Source organism: Bombyx mandarina, chromosome 05 (assembly GCF_030267445.1).
Source record: "Bombyx mandarina strain Sakado chromosome 05, ASM3026744v2".
NCBI classification, from domain to species: domain Eukaryota; kingdom Metazoa; phylum Arthropoda; class Insecta; order Lepidoptera; family Bombycidae; genus Bombyx; species Bombyx mandarina.
Genome location: NC_143212.1, coordinates 15,346,236 through 15,365,764, shown reverse-complemented (window position 1 = coordinate 15,365,764; position 19,529 = coordinate 15,346,236). Strand labels below are relative to the sequence as shown.

The 19,529-nt window shown below is 38.2% G+C and overlaps 1 protein-coding gene across 3 annotated transcripts in view; it reads right to left on the bottom strand.

The window, feature by feature from the left end:
- LOC114242785 (cell adhesion molecule Dscam2) overlaps positions 1–19,529 on the bottom strand; it is a 264,526-nt gene that overhangs the window by 89,833 nt on the left and 155,164 nt on the right. For all 3 annotated transcript variants that reach the window (XM_089727900.1, XM_089727901.1, XM_089727899.1), the window contains exon 5: positions 10,849–11,010. In XM_089727900.1, the coding sequence (XP_089584026.1) occupies positions 10,849–11,010 (162 nt within the window). The remainder of the gene's footprint in view (positions 1–10,848; positions 11,011–19,529) is intronic.

The window sequence follows — 19,529 nt, the reverse complement described above, 5'->3', positions numbered from 1 at the left end:
TTATATCTCCAGTAGTATATCTATTGCAATGTGCCATAGGGAGGGAATTTGTTGTTGCTTCTTTCGATGTTCTTCTTTATTCACACGTTTTTTTTTGTTTTATGCTTATCGTTTTATTATCATAAATATTCGCACTAAAATTTAGATTTTCAAATACCAAAAATATGTACAAAAATCTAAAATTTCTTAGTTTTTCCGTATCTATAATATATATAATACTTGAAGCAAAAACTTTGTACCCCTTTTTACGAAATTTGCGCAGACGGAGGAGTATGAAATTTCCTACACTTATAAAAAATATAGAGATGAAGTGGAGAATGCAAAAACTGTTTTCAATTTTACATTATAAAAATACATTAAATCAATTAAAAAAAACATTACACACACTACCATGTATTTGACACACACATGCATGCATACTATTTGTATATTGTCTTTTCTTATTGCTTATAGTCTGTGGTCAAATTCAGAATAGATTAAATATTGTTTGTCTTTAATAGTATTTGTCTAAAGTGTAATTTTGGCGAAATCTGTGACTATAGAAGTATAACAGTCTTTGACAACTGAATCATAATAGTGTGCAAACTTATAATTTCAATTAATTAAAGTCCAATTTCGACTACCGGGCGACCACTAGTTTTCATAATAAGGTCGAAAGAATTTTGAAGGATCACAAAAATAAAATACTCTTTGTAAGGTAAATCATTTTGAAAAACGTATGCGTGTGATATTTGATGTTCTCGTAGAATTGAAAACATTTAATACGTAATCAGCTTATCTTGTGTAATCCGATCTGTCTGTCTGTAACATCTTAATTAACGGAACCCTTGAAATGCCTGTGACGCTTCGCTTGTTACGGTTCGGTGAAGCGCTAAAATGATGCATAATTCATTTTGTTAGTACACAAAATTGATTATTCTTCGCTGCGAGCATATCCGTCCGCTATTATCAACAAAGCATATGCATCAATATTAGGCATCAGAACTGCAATCTATCATTTAGGACTTTTTTAAACCTCGTTTGAAGATGGACATGACAAAAACGTCTCACATTACGTCTAAGGTTAATCTCACAGTACATTTTATTTTGTTACTTAGATGGGGACGAGTTCACAGCCCAGCTGGTGTTAAGTGGTTACTGGAGCCCATAGACATCTACAACGTAAATGCGCCACCCACCTTGAGATATAAGTTCTATGATCTCAGTATAGTTACAACGGCTGCCCCACCCTTCAAACCGAAATGCGTTACTGCTTCACGGCGAAACAGGCAGCGTGGTGGTACCTAATCGTGCGGACTCACAAGACCTCCTGCTACCAGTAAACTGTTACACACCACATAACACACGATCTTAACGCGCAATCTCTCCATTTTGATTATGTGAAATGAAAAAGAGTTTATTAAGAGACTTTTAACTATGAATGTGGAAGGCTTTAGAGGAAGAGGTAGACCTAAGAAAAAATGGAGGGATTGCGTGAAAGACGATATGTGTAAGGGGTGAGCGAGCCAAGGAATGGTATATGACAGAGTACTGTGGAAGGAGAAAACATGTTGCGCCGACCCCAAATGACTGGGAAAAGGGCAGGAGAATGATGATGATGACGTATATGTTCATCAGTTTTTGGTATCCATAAAACAGGGAATTCTCAATTGCGGCTGAATTGTTCGTGCGTGATTTGTTTCCAGTTATTATTATTATTATTACGTTTTTTCTAAGGTTTCTAATACTATACACTTTTCGTGGTCACGGAGGACTATTCGTCGACACTTGAATTTTGCGCTAACCATTCTATAAAATACTATAATATAATATTATAATAACTATAAATACCTGTTCTATAAAAATATCCGAATAATAACCGAAGATAAATATAGTATTTGAAGCAACATTTTAGGACTCCATCGTTATCCTGACGTCTGTCTACCTTATCTAAGGTATTAAAGCATTATGGAATAGTCAGAACAATGGCACACTATTGTACGGAATGCTGAATTAATAATTATTTAACAGATAACAAGGGTTTTATCTCCTTTGATGTAAGGTTGAATGTGGATATCAGTGTTATGAAAATTATCGGTTGAATGTGGTCGAGAGTGTGGTTGTTTTCTGTCGTCATGCTAAGTGATGTGGGTGCTCCAACGGAAATGAATTTCACCGCCTTAAGCTTTTTTTTCCTCCTACCTTTGCTGATAGCCTTGAGAGGCTATTTCAGCTTCTCCTTGACATGTAGGTGAGCTCCCGGGGTACAAACCGGGAGTGTTGCTAACACTGGCCCTAGCAAGAGCAGTGCGGAATCTACCACCGGATCGGAAACGTGACTCACTGAGAAGATCCGGCGAGAAACTCAGTGGGCCGTGTCTATGGGTTAATTCACTCGTCAAGCCCTTCGTCGCATGCGATGGGTTCGACCAGGACGGTGACCGGTGCTTGTGGTACCTAAAAGCACTGTTAATGGATCGGCAGGATCCGTAATGAAGTGTTTAGGGCGACATCGTTCGGAGACAGAACGGTGTGGGATTGCAACTTACAAACGGTAAATAACAAGTTGACTGCGGGACAATTTTTGAAAGAGTTTTATAGTATGTATGTGGTCTTGGTGCTTAGTGCGAGTTTTTTAACGTTCTCGATAGCGTAAAAGTAAACTCAATTTTGTTTGCAGTTGTAACAGCGCCCCTAGCGGCAAATGTAGGCAAACGTGCCATTACAGTAAATAAATGCGCTACAATCATATTATTATAACTCTTTGCCGAGTTCGACGAAGTTCGACGAACTCGGCAAAGAGTTCGACGAATACGGTTACCGGGATCCCTAAGCCTGCTCTTAGTGTTAGAGCTGAATCTAATGCAAGAGTTATTAGATCTGATGGATCCGTAAGGACATGACCATTATAACTTGAAATATGCTCTATTACAAATATTGGTTATAGTCTTTGATGACGACCCAATGCGCCGCTCCTTAATTACTTAAAAAAGCATTCAAGTCAAAAAGTAACTTAACAAACAAAATCTTCGAGATTTGAAATTACTTTTTGACATTAACATTCCGAATTCGAGAACGCTTTCTTGTTATTATGAAACAATGAAGCTATGAAATGAGTTTACAATTTCGTAAAATGGAAATATAATTAAATGTATTTTAGTTACAACAGCGATCTAATAATAATATGATTGTAGCGCATTTATTTACTGTAATGGTACGTTTGCCTACGTTTGCCACTAGGGGCGCTGTTCCAACTGCAAACAAAATTGAGTTAACTTTTACGCTATCGAGAACGTTAAAAAACTCGCACTAAGCACCAAGATAAATACACTCTTTTTTTGTTCTATTTTTATTGCTAAGAATGGGTAGACGAGCTCACAGCCCACCTGGTGTTAAGTGGTTACTAGACCCCATAGACATCTACAACGTAAATGCGCCACCCACCTTGAGATATAAGTTGTAAGGTCTCAGTATAGTTACAACGGCTACCCTACCCTTCGAACCGAAACGCATTACTGCTTCACGGCAGAAATAGGCAGAAGAGGTCCTACCACCAGTAATTACGCAAATTATAATTTTTCGGGTTTGATTTTTATGACACGATGTTATTCCTTCACCGTGGAAGTCAATCGTGAACAGTTGCTAAGTATGTATTTCATTAGAAAAATTGGTACCCACCGGCGGGATCCGAACACCGGTGCATCGCTAGATACGAATACACCGGACGTCTTATCCTTTAGGCCACGACGACTTCCATCTATAAAACTCTTTCAAAAATGGTTCCGCAGTTAACTTGTTATTTACCGTTTGTAAGTTGCAATCCCACACCGTTCTGCCTCAGAACGAAGTCGCCATTACGGATCTTTCCGATCCATTAACGGTGTTTTTAGGTACCACAAGCACCGGTCACCGTCCTCGTTGAACCCGTCGCTTGCGACGAAGGGCTCGACGAGTGATTTAACCCATAGACACAGCCCACTGAGTTTCTCGCCGGATCTTCTGAGTGGGTCGCGTTTCCGATCGGGTGGTAGGTTCTGCACTGCTCTTGCTAGGGCCAGTGTTAGCAACACTCCCGGTTTGTACCCCGGGAGCTCACCTACATGTCAAGGAGAAGCTGAAATAGCCTCTCAAGGCTATTAGCATAGGTAGGAGGAAAAAAAAGCTTAAGGCGGTGAAATTCATTTCCGTTGGAGCACCCACATCACTTAGCATGACGACAGAAAACAACCACACTCTCGACCACATTCAACCGATAATTTTCATAACACTGATATTCACATTCAACCTTACATCAAAGGAGATAAAACCCTCGTTATCTGTTAAATAATTATTAATTCAGCATTCCGTACAATAGTGTGCCATTGTTCTGACTATTCTATAATGCTTTAATACCTTAGATAAGGTAGACAGACGTCAGGATAACGATGGAGTCCTAAAATGTTGCTTCAAATACTATATTTATCTTCGGTTATTGTTCGAATATTTTTTTATAGAACAGTTATTTATAGTTATTATTATATTATAGTATTTTATAGAATAGTTAGCGCAAAATCCAAGTGTCGACGAATAACACCTTAGTCTTCCGTGACCACGAAAAGTGTTTATTATTAGAAACCTTAGAAAAAACGTAATAATAATAATAATAACTGGAAACAAATCACGCACGACCAATTCAACCGCAATTGAGAGCTCCCTGTTTTATGGTTTTTTTATTTTTTTTTATTGCCCTTGTAGGCAGACGAACATACGGCCCACCTGATGGTGAGTGGTTACCGTCGCCCATGGACTTCAGCAATGCCAGGGGCAGAGCCAAGCTGCTGCCTACCGCTTAATACTCTCCACAAGCCTCGTTTGAAGAAGGACATGTCATAGCGCTTGGGAAACACCGTGGAGAGGAGCTCATTCCATAGCCGGATGGTACGTGGCAAAAAAGATCTCTGGAAACGCACTGTGGATGACCGCAGTGGCTCCAGGTAGTATGGATGAACTCTACTCCGGTGGCGGGCGGTGCGATGGTAAAAACGAGATGCCGGTATCATCTTGAACAATTCCTCAGAGCACTCCCCATGGAACATACGGTAATACCAAAAACTGATGAACATATACATCATTATCATCATTCTCCTGCCTTTTTCCCAGTCATTTGGGGTCGGCGCAACATGTTTTCTCTTTCCACAGTACTCTGTCATATACCATTCCTTCGCTCGCTCACAGATCACACATATCGTCTTTCATGCAGTCCATCCATTTTTTCTTAGGTCTACCTCTTCCTCTAAAGCCTTCCATATTGATAGTTACAAGTCTCTTAACAACCTCATTGTCATTTCACATAAACACAATGGAGAGATTGCGCGTTAAGATCGTGTGTTATGTGGTATGTAACAGTTTACTGGTAGAAGTAGGTCTTGTGAGACCGCACGATTAGGTACCACCACCCTGCCTATTTCTGCCGTGAAGCAGTAATGCATTTCGATTTGAAGGGTGGGGCAGCCATTGTAACTATACTGAGACCTTAGATCTCAAGGTGGTTGGCGCATTTACGTTGTAGATGTCTATGGACTCCAGTAAACACTTAACACAAGGTGGGCTGTGAACTCGTCCCCCCATCTAAGTAATAAAAAAAAATTATAAAAATTGTACCGTGAGATCATCCTTAGACGTAATGTGAGACTTTTTTGAGCACTGTCACATGTCCATCTTCAAACGAGGTTTAAAAAAAGTCCTAAATGATAGATTGCAGTTCTGATGCCCAATATTGATGCATATGCTTTGTTGATAATAGCGGACGGTTATGCTCGCAGCGAAGAATAATCAATTTTGTGTACTAACAAAATGAATTATGCATCATTTTAGCGCTTCACCGAACCGTAACAAGCGAAGCGTCACAGGCATTTCAAGGGTTCCGTTAATTAAGATGTAACAGAGAGACAGATCGGATTACACAAGATAAGCTGATTACGTATTAAACGTTTACAATTCTACGAGAACATCAAATATCACACGCATACGTTATTCAAAATGATTTACCTTACAAAGAGTATTTTATTTTTGTGATCCTTCAAAATTCTTTCGACCTTATTATGAAAACTAGTGGTCGCCCGGTAGTCGAAATTCGACTTTAATCAATTAAAATTATAAGTTTGCACACTATTATGATTCAGTTGTCAAAGACTATTATACTTCTACAGTCACAGATTTCGCCAAAATTACACTTTAGACAAATACTAATAAAAACAAACAATATTTAATCTATTCTGAATTTGACCACAGACTATAAGCAATAAGAAAAGTTTGACAATATACAAATAGTATGCACGCGTGTGTGTGTCAAATACATGGTAGTGTGTGTAATGTTTTTTTTTTATTGGTATAATGTATTTTTATAATGTAAAATTGTAAACAATTTTGGCATTCTCCACTTCGTCTCTATATTTTTTATAAATGTAGGAAATTTCATACTCCTCCGTCTGCGCAAATTTCGTAAAAAGGGGTACAAAGTTTTTGCTTCAAGTATTATATATATTATAGATACGGAAAAACTAAGAAATTTTAGATTTTTGTACATATTTTTGGTATTTGAAAATCTAAATTTTAGTGTGAATATTTATGATAATAAAACGATAAGCATAAAACAAAAAAAAACGTGTGAATAAAGAAGAACATCGAAAGAAGCAACAACAAATTCCCTCCCTATGGCACATTGCAATAGATATACTACTGGAGATATAACCCAATGAGGGTCTGACGTCAAGCAGTATTCTTCTCCATCACAGGACCACAACCACACGTATATAAGTATACCCATGAAGATCGGTTCGCTGAGAGATGGACCGCCTGTTGGATTTGCCTCCAACTGTCTCTCAACTGCGACGACCATCTTGTTGATGCCCTACCTTTGAATCGTTTTCCCTCCTCTTGACCAAGAATGAGAAGCTTTTCAGCACCTTATGCAACGTAATAAGAGGACACGCTTCACCAACCCGACATAATGTGGTATAATGACAAAGAGGATAAAACTTTTTTGTAAAACACAATAGAATTGACTTTTTTCATGCATTTAATAGCAGACTAGCTAAACTCCGCAAGTAAGGTGAGAACTTAAATAGTTTTTTATTTATTTCGCAGCCGAGTAAGCCAGCTTATGAGCAAGCTAGAGATAGGTGGTTATTGGCGTCCATTCTGACGTGAATATTCCAACCCAATTTGAAGCGTGATGTCGAAGTCTCAATTGCTTTATATAACGGCATCCCTATGTTCTAAACCTACATAACTTTTGGAAATTATAACAGAAAAAGTAAAGAATGTTGAGGAAAATGTATGGATTGGCTATAATGTTATCAACAGCTCGATAGACTAATATGGTATTCTAATATACGTTTGTACAAAAATCCCAAGAGTCGAAGGATCAGACAATTGGCGGGCCAATCTAAAAAAAACCAGTAATATGAGAATCAGTGTAGGATTGTCGGACCGGATTTAACTATAAATTCATCAGCTTGGTTAGTAAACGCATACCTCGATAAAAGATTTCAGTTTTGGAGATGTGTTTGGAAGATCACTTTCCTAATTGCAATGACAATTATCATTATGAACACGTGCAATATTTGTCTATAATTATATTGTAAACTGCGTTAGTTATTGCCTGAAGTCGGTGAGCTCAGGGCCGACCTGGGTAACAAGAAATATCTCAAAAGAAAGCTCATTCAGAGGCGACAAGGTTATTATTAGGTTGGGTTATTAGGTTATAACAGGGTATTTCGGTTCCAACGTCCATGGGTCTTAGACCTTAATGCCCGATATAATAAATGTAATGTGCATATCCTTTTATGCTCACTCCTACTAAAACTTCAGAAATTACTAATATTATAAATTTTGATTGAAAAATGAAGTGAAAACTCACTAGGCTAAATAACAATTTACCATTCACAACTAAAAATTTTCGATAACTCGTAAAAAGGGATCCAATAAGCCATAAATCAATGCCACAAAACTTCATAATTCGGCTTCACGAAAATCTGTCGCATCCAAAGCGATATTTTTTTTTCAATTATCCGTTAATTACATCGAAGAAACGATGTCTCGGTATCCAAAATGAAAAAAATGCCTTCGTTAATCAAGTTTCCCGTGTTTAATTGCGAGATTACGATTCTTTATACAAAGTCCCGCTGTCGCGGCCAGCTGGCATTAGACGGGAAAAAAATCCCGATTTCGCCAACTCCCAAACGAAATAGTCTCGAGTGTGGTGAAATTAATTTATATCGATCGAAGCGTTTCTGTACATTTGGCATTTATTTTATTTTTGTAACGTTTTAATATTGTTAGCTAACTTTTTTTTTTTTTTTTTTATTGCTTAGTTAGATGGACGAGCTCACAGCCCACCTGGTGTTAAGTGGTTACTGGAGCTCATAGACTTCTGCAACGTAAAAGCCACCACCCATTTTGAGATAAGGGTTCTAAGGTCTCAGTATAGTTACAACGGCTACCCCACCCTTCGAATCGAAACGCATTACTGCTTCACGGTGGAAATAGGCGGGGTGGTGGTACCTACCCGTGCGGACACACAGGAGGCCCTACCACCAGTGATTACGCAAATTATAATTTTGCAGGTTTGGTTTTTATTACACGATTTTATTATTTCACCGTGGAAGTCAATCGTGAACATTTGTTGAGTACGTATTTCATTAGAAAAATTGGTACCCGCCTGCGGGATTCGAACACCGGTGCATCGCTACATACGAATGCACCGGACGTCTTATCCTTTAGGCCACGACGACTTTTAAACTTTAATTAAAACGCTCGATACAAAGCGTGTTATTAGTACTAATTTTAATAGTAGGCAGCGGTTTGGCCCTGGCATTGTTAAAGTCCATGGGCGACGGTAACCAGTAATAAATACCATCAGGTGGCCGTGTGCTCGTTTGCCTACAAGGGCAATAACAAAATCGTTTGAACTTACTTTTAAATGTATACAGCGCGTTTTTGAAACACAGCTAACATGACTTATCACTTAGAGCATCTTCATTGACTTCATCTACATTGTAGATTCCCACATTCGTGATGTGCTCTCACCGAAGACGCACCAAGCGAGAATAATTAAACACTTCGTGCTAAGTGCACGGTAACACGTCAGGCTCAGGGTGCTTAACTAAACGTCAGGTTTTTGAACGTTCTCGATAGCGTAAAAGTTAACTCAAATTTGTATGCAGTTAGAACAGCGCCCCTAGTGGCAAACGTAGGCAAACGTTACGCTACGTAACGTTACGAACGATATGAAATTTAAATCGGAAACAAAGGCCAGAATATAACTTAACTAAACTTTAATAAACACACTTTGAGCGGCGTAATTACGATTTACAGTAAAAATAACTAATAATAGCTATAAATAAATAACGGAATCAAACACACACGGTCATGCGGCCCCAAATTCCCTGGGTTATGGATACTAGAGACTGATATACATACTTTTAAACATAAAAAAATAGACATATATAGATAATAAACACTCAAACAAAGAGCTAACAAACCTGTTAATCATAAGAATGTTGGTGCGAAGTGGGAATCGAACCCACGACTCTCGGCGCAACAGTCGGGAGCGATAACTACTGCACCACCGAGTCAGTGAAACGAAATACCAAGAGAGAAATCGCGCGAGAATTACGTTTTTTTTTCTACCTCGCGTAGGAAATGTGTCCCCACGGGCTCAACCTGACATTTGCTGACACTACTAGCCCTAGTAAGAGCAGTGCTTCGCTGAATCTACCACCGGTTCGGAATCGCGACCCACTGAGAAGATCCGGCGAGAAACTCAGTGGGCTATTACGTATATGTCACACAGCTGTGTCACTAGCGCGGCTGTCTTACCAAACTCCTTACTACGTGACAGTAATAAGGCAAGTTCGTAATTAATTTCAACAGCCGCGCTAAAGTTTCACTTCATATTCATTTATTTAAGGTTTCAGGACTGTCAAATCAAACGAGATCTTAAGTTGCCAGCAAGAATTTACATATAAACAGACAGAATATATATATTTAAATGTGTGTAACTTGGCTCTTGGTAGGCAGCGACTTGGCTCTGCACCTGGCATTGCTGAAGTCCATGGGCGACGGTAACCAATAGTAAATACTATCAGGTTGACCGTATGCTCGTCTGTTAACTAGGGCAATAAAAAAAACCTTAATATTAATATGTATTTGTTTATCATGTCTTTTGCTCTTTTTTACTATAGATTAACAGAGATGCTCACATGGCTCATCTTTTCAACAGCTGTTACTCCAATCCACGGACGTCATAATGTTAATGCCTGTACCCACCTTTATATCTAAGGTCAAAGTCTGAGATGTATTATATTATAGGTTTCCCACCCTTCAAACTGGAATGCACCATCGCGAAAGAAATAAGCCAGATAATTCTCGTCCGTGCGGACTCACAATTTTCCCTACCACCAGTAAATGCCAGTTGACAATCGCTGGTGGTGCCACCTATGCGAGGTCACAATTACACTTCATTATTATATGTTTAAGCACTAAATATAAATCATGTTTCCCTCTAAAAAATTTTTATTTATTGCTTAGATGGGTGGACGAGCTCACATCCCACCTGGTGTTAAGTGATTACTGGAGTTCATAGACATCTACAACGTAAATACGCCACCCACCTTGAGATATAAGTTCTAAGGTCTCAGTGTAGTTACAACGGCTGCCCTACCCTTCAAACCGAAACGCATTAATGCTTCACGGCAGAAATAGGCAGGGTGGTGGTACCTACCCGTGCGGACTCATAAGAGGTCCTACCACTAGTTTCCGCCTAAAATCCAACACGACACCAGATAATTAAAGTATCAATGCATTTTGAAACGTTATTTTACTCACCGGCTTCAACAGCGAGAGGTGCCAAGACAACGCCGTCCTGAAACCATCTGGTGACGATAACGTGGTGCTTGACAGCAGCTGAAGAGGTGCAGGTCAGGATCGCTGCTCCACCAGCCATGGCGTGTGAAGACTGGACTTTCAGTTCCCAGGGCGTATCCATCACTGCAATGAAAATAAAGTGAACGAATAAACGTATTGTTACGCTGGTAAGAGTAACGCCATCTATCGCCGAATAGTCGAACGAATATAGAAGGATCTAGTAACACCCAGAATGATCGAAAATTACAACGCCATCTATTGTGAGATAGCGGAAACTACTACTAGAGATGTGTGGAATATTCTCCTTAATTTTAGGGTTGAAGTGTCGGCTATAAAAGCGTTGTAGAGATGGTACGTAGTCAGTCAGTAATCGGAACTACTCGAACCGAAACAGCGAACGGATCACCTGAATCGAGGCGGAACAAGCGAATTGAGAGTTTAAAAATGTTTGTTGAGTGTTTGTGAAGTGTTTACAGTGAGAACAGAAATTGACAGTACAGTGACATGTACCAGTGCGTGCTAAAATTACAAACCAATTACTGATTATTAAGTAGATTTAAAGAAAAATGCGAATTCGATTTTTGATCACACGATATTCTTTTATCGGAAATATTGTTCGTCAACACGTACTAGCTAAGGATTTTCTTAAAAAGTCTTGTTGTACTTGTCTGTGGAATTTGAACGCCGACATAGTAGTAGCTACTTAAAAAAAAAGACAAAACGCGGAATTTCTTTAAGCTACGACAATTTCTAGGTAGTCTCTATTACTTTGTAACACTTTAGTGCTACAGTATTAAGTTTAAATCTAATGATCTTTGTGTGTTGCCACTTCAGATAATATTCTTCTTATCTGGTACCATCTAAATTTGACAAGCGGTGATAAAGTTTTTTTTTAAATCGTAGATTGCTGAATATGAGGGACAGAAAACGAAGGCTCTGTGCTTGGAGATTTGGTAACCCAGAAACGTGACTTCTGGGATGCCAAACTTTATCTCTCCTTCTGCTAAATATACTGAGTGTAATTAGGAAATAAACCGTCTACCCTATTACTGACTCCTTATTGTGCCGCCCGGCACTGGTGACCAACCAACGACTTCCAAACTGAACGAGATCACGGCCCATTTGGTGTCAAGTGGTTACCAAAGGGTCATAATCTATTCTATTCTCTATCTATTAGCCCACAGACGTCCACTGCTGGACAAATACCTCCCTCAAGCCTCGCCACAAAGATCGGTCCTGCGCTGCCTGCCTACAGCGGGTCCCCGCGAACCTCAATAGGTGGTTGGTCCATCTTAATAATAATATAATCTTATCTGAATCTTATAATCATCGCCAAGTAAATGCTGTCATACATATTCGTTGTAACAACGCATGATGGCGTCACGGCAGAAATATACGTCATATTTATACTCAATCATCCGAACGGACTTTCAGGATACATGCCACCAGTAAATGCCAGTTGAACATCGTAGTATACTAGTATGATATTCAGAGAAACAAGAAACGCCACAGAAATAGTTGGGACGGTAATATTCCAGGCTGACACCGCATAGCCATCAAACATAGCTGGACTATCATTGTGAAATTATTTTCTACTTTACTACTTTAATATTAAAAAAAGGTTTCTCTGTTTTGTTGGAATGAAGTTACTTAAGGGACGATGCGGAGGGGTACCCTAACCGGGAAAAAACGTCCGTAACGTAAGATTTTTATTAGTAATACACATTTTATTAGTAGTGTACGACTTAACTTTGTAATAAAGTACAAAAAATGACATATTTTTTATCATTGATTGACCACGATCTCAGAGCGTTCGTTTGCGCAATACACTAACTCATCGTTCCGATATCGAACGTCTACCTCCATGACGACCTGGACTTAGAGTCCATCAGTAAGTATCTCCAGTCGGCGTCGATGCGCCACTTCGATAAAGCGGCACGACACGAGAACCCTCTCATCGTGGCCGACGGTAACTACATTCCCGATCCTGCGGGCAGAATGGAAAGCAGTCGACGTCGCCCAAAACACGTCATCTCGGATCCTCCCGATCCACTAACGGTGCTTCTAGGTACTTCAAGCACCGGTCACCGTTCTCGTCGAACCCGTCGCTTGCGACGAAGGGCTCGACGAGTAAATTAACTCCCAGACACAGCCCACTGAGTTTCTCGCCGGATCTTCTCAGTGGGTCGCGTTTCCGATCCGGTGGTAGATTCTGCGAAGCACGGCTCTTGCTAGAGTTCGTGTTAGCATCGTCGTCAGGTTTGAGCCCCGTGAGCTCACCTACAAACGTTAGGGTTACGCTGAAATAGCCTCTCAAGGATCTCAGCTTAGGTAGGAAAAAAAAAAAAAAACACTAACTCAGCAAATAACCGTGAATGAAGTGTACAATAAGTTCGCACGCTACCGAATGACCGTGGGTTGTTGCGAAACTCCAGTTTTATTTTCTTTATACCTCGAATAGAACTTAAAATTAATATTTTTATAATAAGGAACTTTGCTCCTATCCGGTGTCCCACGACACCACACATCTTTTTTTATTCACTTCTTTCGGCTCAATCCTCATGATCTTATAAAAAACATGATAAATAACCAAATCAAGAATTACTTATCGCTTCGGCAAGAACAAATTTAAATTATTTCCAAATTCCATTTGAAACCAATTCACAATCTTCAGAACACCTTAAACGAACAATTTTCGGGAAAAAAAAAGAAGTACCGTACTCAAAAACAACATTGAAACTCTCCGGTATTAGCCATCGTTATATTTTCATGACACTGTTGGTATAAGGTTCGCACAAACAGCAGGAAACGAACGACTAAATCAAACAAGAGTTTCCGAGTTTGTGTACAGACCGTACCGTTTACACGTTCAAAATGGTCGGGCCTAATTTTAAGGCCGCTAATTATTATTTAAGACTACAAATATGTAGTTTGCTACAAATATAAAGAATTGTAGAGGCATATTGTGAATTAAATAATGTGTATAGTCACCCATAGCGTTATTATTTTAATATCAGTAATTTGAATATATGACGATTTGCGTCTGACCATATATTTGTTTCTATTCTCTTTCTCTCTACCTTTCTGCCAATAGCTTGGAGAAGCTATTCTGTCTTCATCTGAAGACTGATCGGTGAGCTCACGGAATTCAGTAAAAAATTTTTTTTTATATTATACCCTAACTAGAATCTACACATCAGAATCGCGATTCCGTCTATTGTATCTATATGGGTTAAGTTGCTTCGCTGTTTCCATTTTACTTCTTATAATCTATGAAAGCTACCACAACAATATTTGTGATTTTTAATCCAACCAGTTCGAATAACAGTAAATATTTTGTATCAATTCACTGAACTTTCTATTATAACACGCTTTCATAAATTTAAGTAAATTGCAATAAAAAATTATGTTTTACCTTTACCTTTTATTATTATTAGTGTATTTTATTAAGCTACAAAATTTATTACTATGTTATCGATTTTTGATGACCATTCTAACCGGCGCCATCTAGGCGGGCTTCGGATAGCCTGCCGACCGAGAGGGCTGGTGGTCGTGGCGCCGACGACCGCCAGTCCGGCGTCCCGAGGGGGAGGGTGATGGGTGAGATGTGCTCCGCACTAAACGCTTCACTTTCCCCCCTTTGCCTTTTCATGAGTTCTGTCTCATGCGAGGTTTGGACGTTGTTTGTTGAGCGACAGGAGGTTTTAGTCGGTTCGACTCCGACATGCCCCGCCCTCCATCCCCAGTGAAGGGCGGAAGTCCGGCGATTACCTACTGACAAAAAAAAAAACAAAAAAAAAACGATTTTTGATAAGACGAACAACATTCGCATATTCAGACCAATTTATGCAAGAAATTATTCGAAAATTTCGTGCGGGAAGTTTTGATCACTTACATACAGTCAAACAATCAAAGCAAATCGAATTCAGGTGTAAAGTTCCTGGGAAATGTGACTACCGGGGAAATCTCTGTTGTCCTTAATAATAAATAGAACGGAAGACATCTCATTGGGAGAATCAGTAAAATACGTTAACATTATTTATAGTATAAGAGAAGGTTGTGCTTAGAACCAAAAAAATGTATCGTAAAGACTCCTTTGATATAAGATTACGAATTATATTTTCTTACGAGAAAATATAATTTGTACAGCAAATGAGACCGTATAATGGCTTCACACGGGCTCATTTAATATAAATCCTACGCCATGAATGGTTTCCCTGGAGTTTGTCACAAAAATCCATTACGTAAAAAAATGTTTCGGAAATGATTTTAATTTAAAAAATCTATAAAAATCAATTCTATATGCCATTTTTTCGAATGTATATTAAAATTAAATAATATATAGTTTGATTAAGAGTATTATTATGAAGTCATCGTGGCCTAAAGGATAAGATGCCCGTGCATTCGTATCTAACGATGCAATGGTGTTTGAATCCCGCAGGCGGGTACCAACCGATTTTTATAATGAAATACGTACTTAGCAAATGTTCACGATTGACTTCTACGGTGAAGCAATAACATCGTGTAATAAAAAACAAACCCGTAAAATTATAATTTGCGTAATTACTGGTGGTAGGACGTCTTGTGAGTCCGCACGGGTAGGTGCCGTTTCGGTTTGAAGGCTGAGGCAGCCGTTGTATTGAACTGAGACCTTAGAACTCATGTCTCAAGGTGGGTGGCGGCATTTACATTGTAGACGTTTTTGGGCTCCGTTAACCACTTAACACCAGGTGGGCCGTGAGCTCGTCCACCTAACTAAGCAATTTTTTTTTTTTGTTTAAAATTCGAGTAGCTGTAGTCGAGTAGATTCTTATTAATGTGTAAAATTGTAACACTGCAAGAATTTCTGGACAGTCGTAATAAAATGATTTTGAAAAAGTTGAACGATTGAAATCTATATATTAATACGTGAAGCAAAAACCATGTACCCTTTTTTACGAAAATTGCGCGGACGGAGGAGTATGAAATTTCCCACACTTATAGAGATTAAAGAGAAGCAGTGCAGAATGTTAATATTTAAAAAAAATATGCATTACATTACAAATATGCAATACATTAAAGACAAAATTACACACACTACCATGTATTTGACACACACACATATACTCTTTGTTTATTGTCAAACTTTTGTTATTGCTTAAGTCTGTGGTCAAATCGAGAATAGTTTAATATTGTTTATATATTTAATGTTAATTGTCTATAATGTAGTATTGGCGAAATCTGTGACTATAGAGGTATAACGTCTTTGTCATGTCAATCCTTTGACAATAGAATCATAATAGTGTACAAATTTATAATTTCAATCAATTATAGTCGAATTTCGACTACCGGGGGATCACTAGTAAATATTTAATACTTTAGTAAGTAACAATCAGCAAATTTCCATTGTTCGTTGGTCATTGGTCAACGAAAGCTTTCATAAAATATATTAATTTCCCAACCACTCGACAAAGTCCACCTAATCCGCACGAAGCCCGGTCATGCCGTATATCGCAGATGACAACGAATGATGACCACTAGCCCGGGACATGTCCCGCTTAATTAATAATGTCACTGCAGTGACGTCACAGGAGGAAGAGGGAGTAATGAGTGACATAATGATGGACGATTATTGTTCCGCAAGCGTGAAATGCGGCTAATGAATGTTTGCTACAGACAAACCTGTGTGATAAAAGCTTGGTTATAGCTTTGCGGGATTTTTATTTACTTTAAGGCGGATGAAAGATAAACACCCTTCATATAACTCAGAGATGAAAATCTGTCTAAAATGTGTAATATACACGTAAGAAAAAATTCTAAATTCGATTTTTTTCCCCCTAAAATTGCACGTAACGTAAAATGCTAAAGATTTGCTATCGCAAAAGGTCAATGGTTGAAGGAACGCGATGGAGTCTGTTTGTTAACTGTATTCAGGTTGCGTGAAGAACTTAAAGATAATAAAGATGAACATACGCTTAGTTTGGTAAATTAATACTTCGATGATAACCCATTTTTGTTTACGTTATCGATTTATTCAAGTTGACTTGGGCAGGGTCTCTTCGCAATCTGTGTAGATAGGTATAAACAAGAATATAACCAACACTTACTAATAATAGTATATTAAAGGGGGTGCTCTCAGGGACGTCTTAAACTAGGCTGGGGCCCTTGGGCACACAAGAATTTGAGGCCCTTTTGGAAAGTAAAAAAAGCAAATTATAATCACATTTTTTTACTGAGTATGACCATTTATTATAGGTAATCAAAGACAGTACAATATAATAATATTAATTATAATAGAATGCTGCTGGTTTTTTGGTTACTATAATGGTTTCTTTCGGGATTTCTGTTGAGCAAAATATTCCATTATATCTTTAAAGTAAATTTTTTGAAGGATATCACTTTCTATGCCCATAATTGACAAATTACTCAGCCGTTCTTGTAACATTGTTGTTCGCAATTCATTTTTTATTCTCTTAAGCTGCGAAAATGATCGCTCTCGAATACAATTGGTAACCAAATTGTCGGTTCTCCGGGGCCCCCTGAGAACGGTGGCCCTGGGCACGGGCCCCATGTACCCTTATGGTAAAGACGGTATTGGGTGCTCTGACGAATTGCTTGAGATGATCCTGTCATCTCGTTATAGACATAGCACCGCCCGCTAGAACCACTGCGTTCTACCACAGTGTGTTTTCAGATATTTATTCTGCCACGCACCATCCGACTCTGGAATTATTGCCCATCCAGTGCTTATGACATGTCTTTTTAAAAACGAGGTCCGTTTAGACTATTCAGTGCTTAATCGTGGCTAAGCTATATCTGTGGCATTTTGACGTCCAAGGACAACAGTAACCCTCTCACCGCCCTATAAGAAGTATGCTCGTCTCCCTAAAATGGCAATTATGGCAAAAGTATATCTGTTAGAAATAAATGTTGAAATGGCTTAATTATTAATGAGTGCCCGCCAGTTGTAGACTTCGGAAGCGCCCAGGTTACAAACCAATCTACTGCCTACTCATTAAAAGTCGTTTCTAAATACATTTAATCTGTCATAGAACTTGGCAAAAAACGTGAAGAGGCATTTATTATCCGGTTCTAAAATGTATTTCAGTACAATACGTGACAAATATGTTCTCTTAAAAAGCGGTAATAAGAGCTAAGCTAAGCGCATCACATACCACCACATCAATCTATATTATTCTATCGCAATTAAGTTGTATCCTGACGTCTCAATGTAGATGTTGGCATTAATACTCAGAGACGGGGCGTGAAAACATCTAGCCAAAGACAGTACAAAAATTTTAGCATCCATTACAAAAGAAATATAATGAAAACAAAAATACCTACTTCGCTACCTTTTAAATGACTTTTCTGTATTCCATACCCCCACATCAATCTATAGTATCGCAATTAAGTGTTATCCTCACATCTCAATGTAGATCTTGGCATTAACACTCAGAGACGGGGCGTGAAAACATCTAGCCAAAGACAGTACAAAAATTTTAGCATCCATTACAAAAGAAATGTAATGAAAACAAAAATACCTACTTCGCTACCTTTTAATCGACTTTTCTGTATTCGTCTATTCTAATTCAATTGAAACCCAATACTGTTCTTGGGAAACGGGCCTCCTTGTTGAAAATAAATCGAAGAGTCGAATTTAATTAGCTAGCTGCTTCGCTCTCGGATTGACTCGTCACTGTATTTTATTATTTAATTATTTTTTTGTAAGAATTGTTTTACATCGCTTGCGGAAAACAGGCCTTTAAAATTTCCAGTTAAGACTTATGTTGAAGACAAGATGATTAATAATTAATGTGTAGGCAGTTTTTTTATGTCGCCAAGCGATTTTTCACTAATTTTCTTATCCTCTGCTCTATAAGAAAGCTGTTTGAGTTTAGCAATAGGCTTAGGCTAAAAACGTTTTTTTCATTTACTGTATTATATAAAAGTTGGGACCTAATGGGTATGGGTTCCTATACATTCTTGTCAAGTGATGCGAGTAGGTGGTGATTCAAATCCTAGAGATACCAATCCAATTAATGAGCTACGTACCTAAGATGTATCTATGAATGACTTCAGCGACGAAGGAAAAACATCTTCTAATAAAATAAAACGCATATAGTACAACACTACAATAAAATATATAATAGTAAACTAATTATCATGGTATTCAATTCTTTCAATTCAAATGAGTTTTGTCTTCAAAATAAAGAGTTTTTTGTCTTGCTACAATTTCTTTTTGGTAGAAATGTTCTTTATTAAAATACAAAAGTCTTCAGCTATTTCCTATATTTTAATTAAAAACGTATCCTCAGTCGTAAAAGAAAGATTTGTCGTGCAAACGTAAACAAGGTCGATCAATTTCGCGAAATAAACGAATATTTCTGACAATAGACTTTCAATAAGCAATATTTACTCGATTCAAAAATCGGTTTCATCATTGTTACGAAACTCGAATCAATTAATTTTACGGTCTTCTTTGGAATGCCTCTTGTTTCTTCTATATAATTTGATTACGTCATGTAGAATAACAAGTAATACTCCAGTAAATTCTCAGTTAAATAGTCGTGACATTTGTTTAGTTGTAGCCTTCCTCTTTACAGACATAGCATGTCCTGAATATATGAATAGAATATCCTAAACATTAGAATAGCATACAGCTG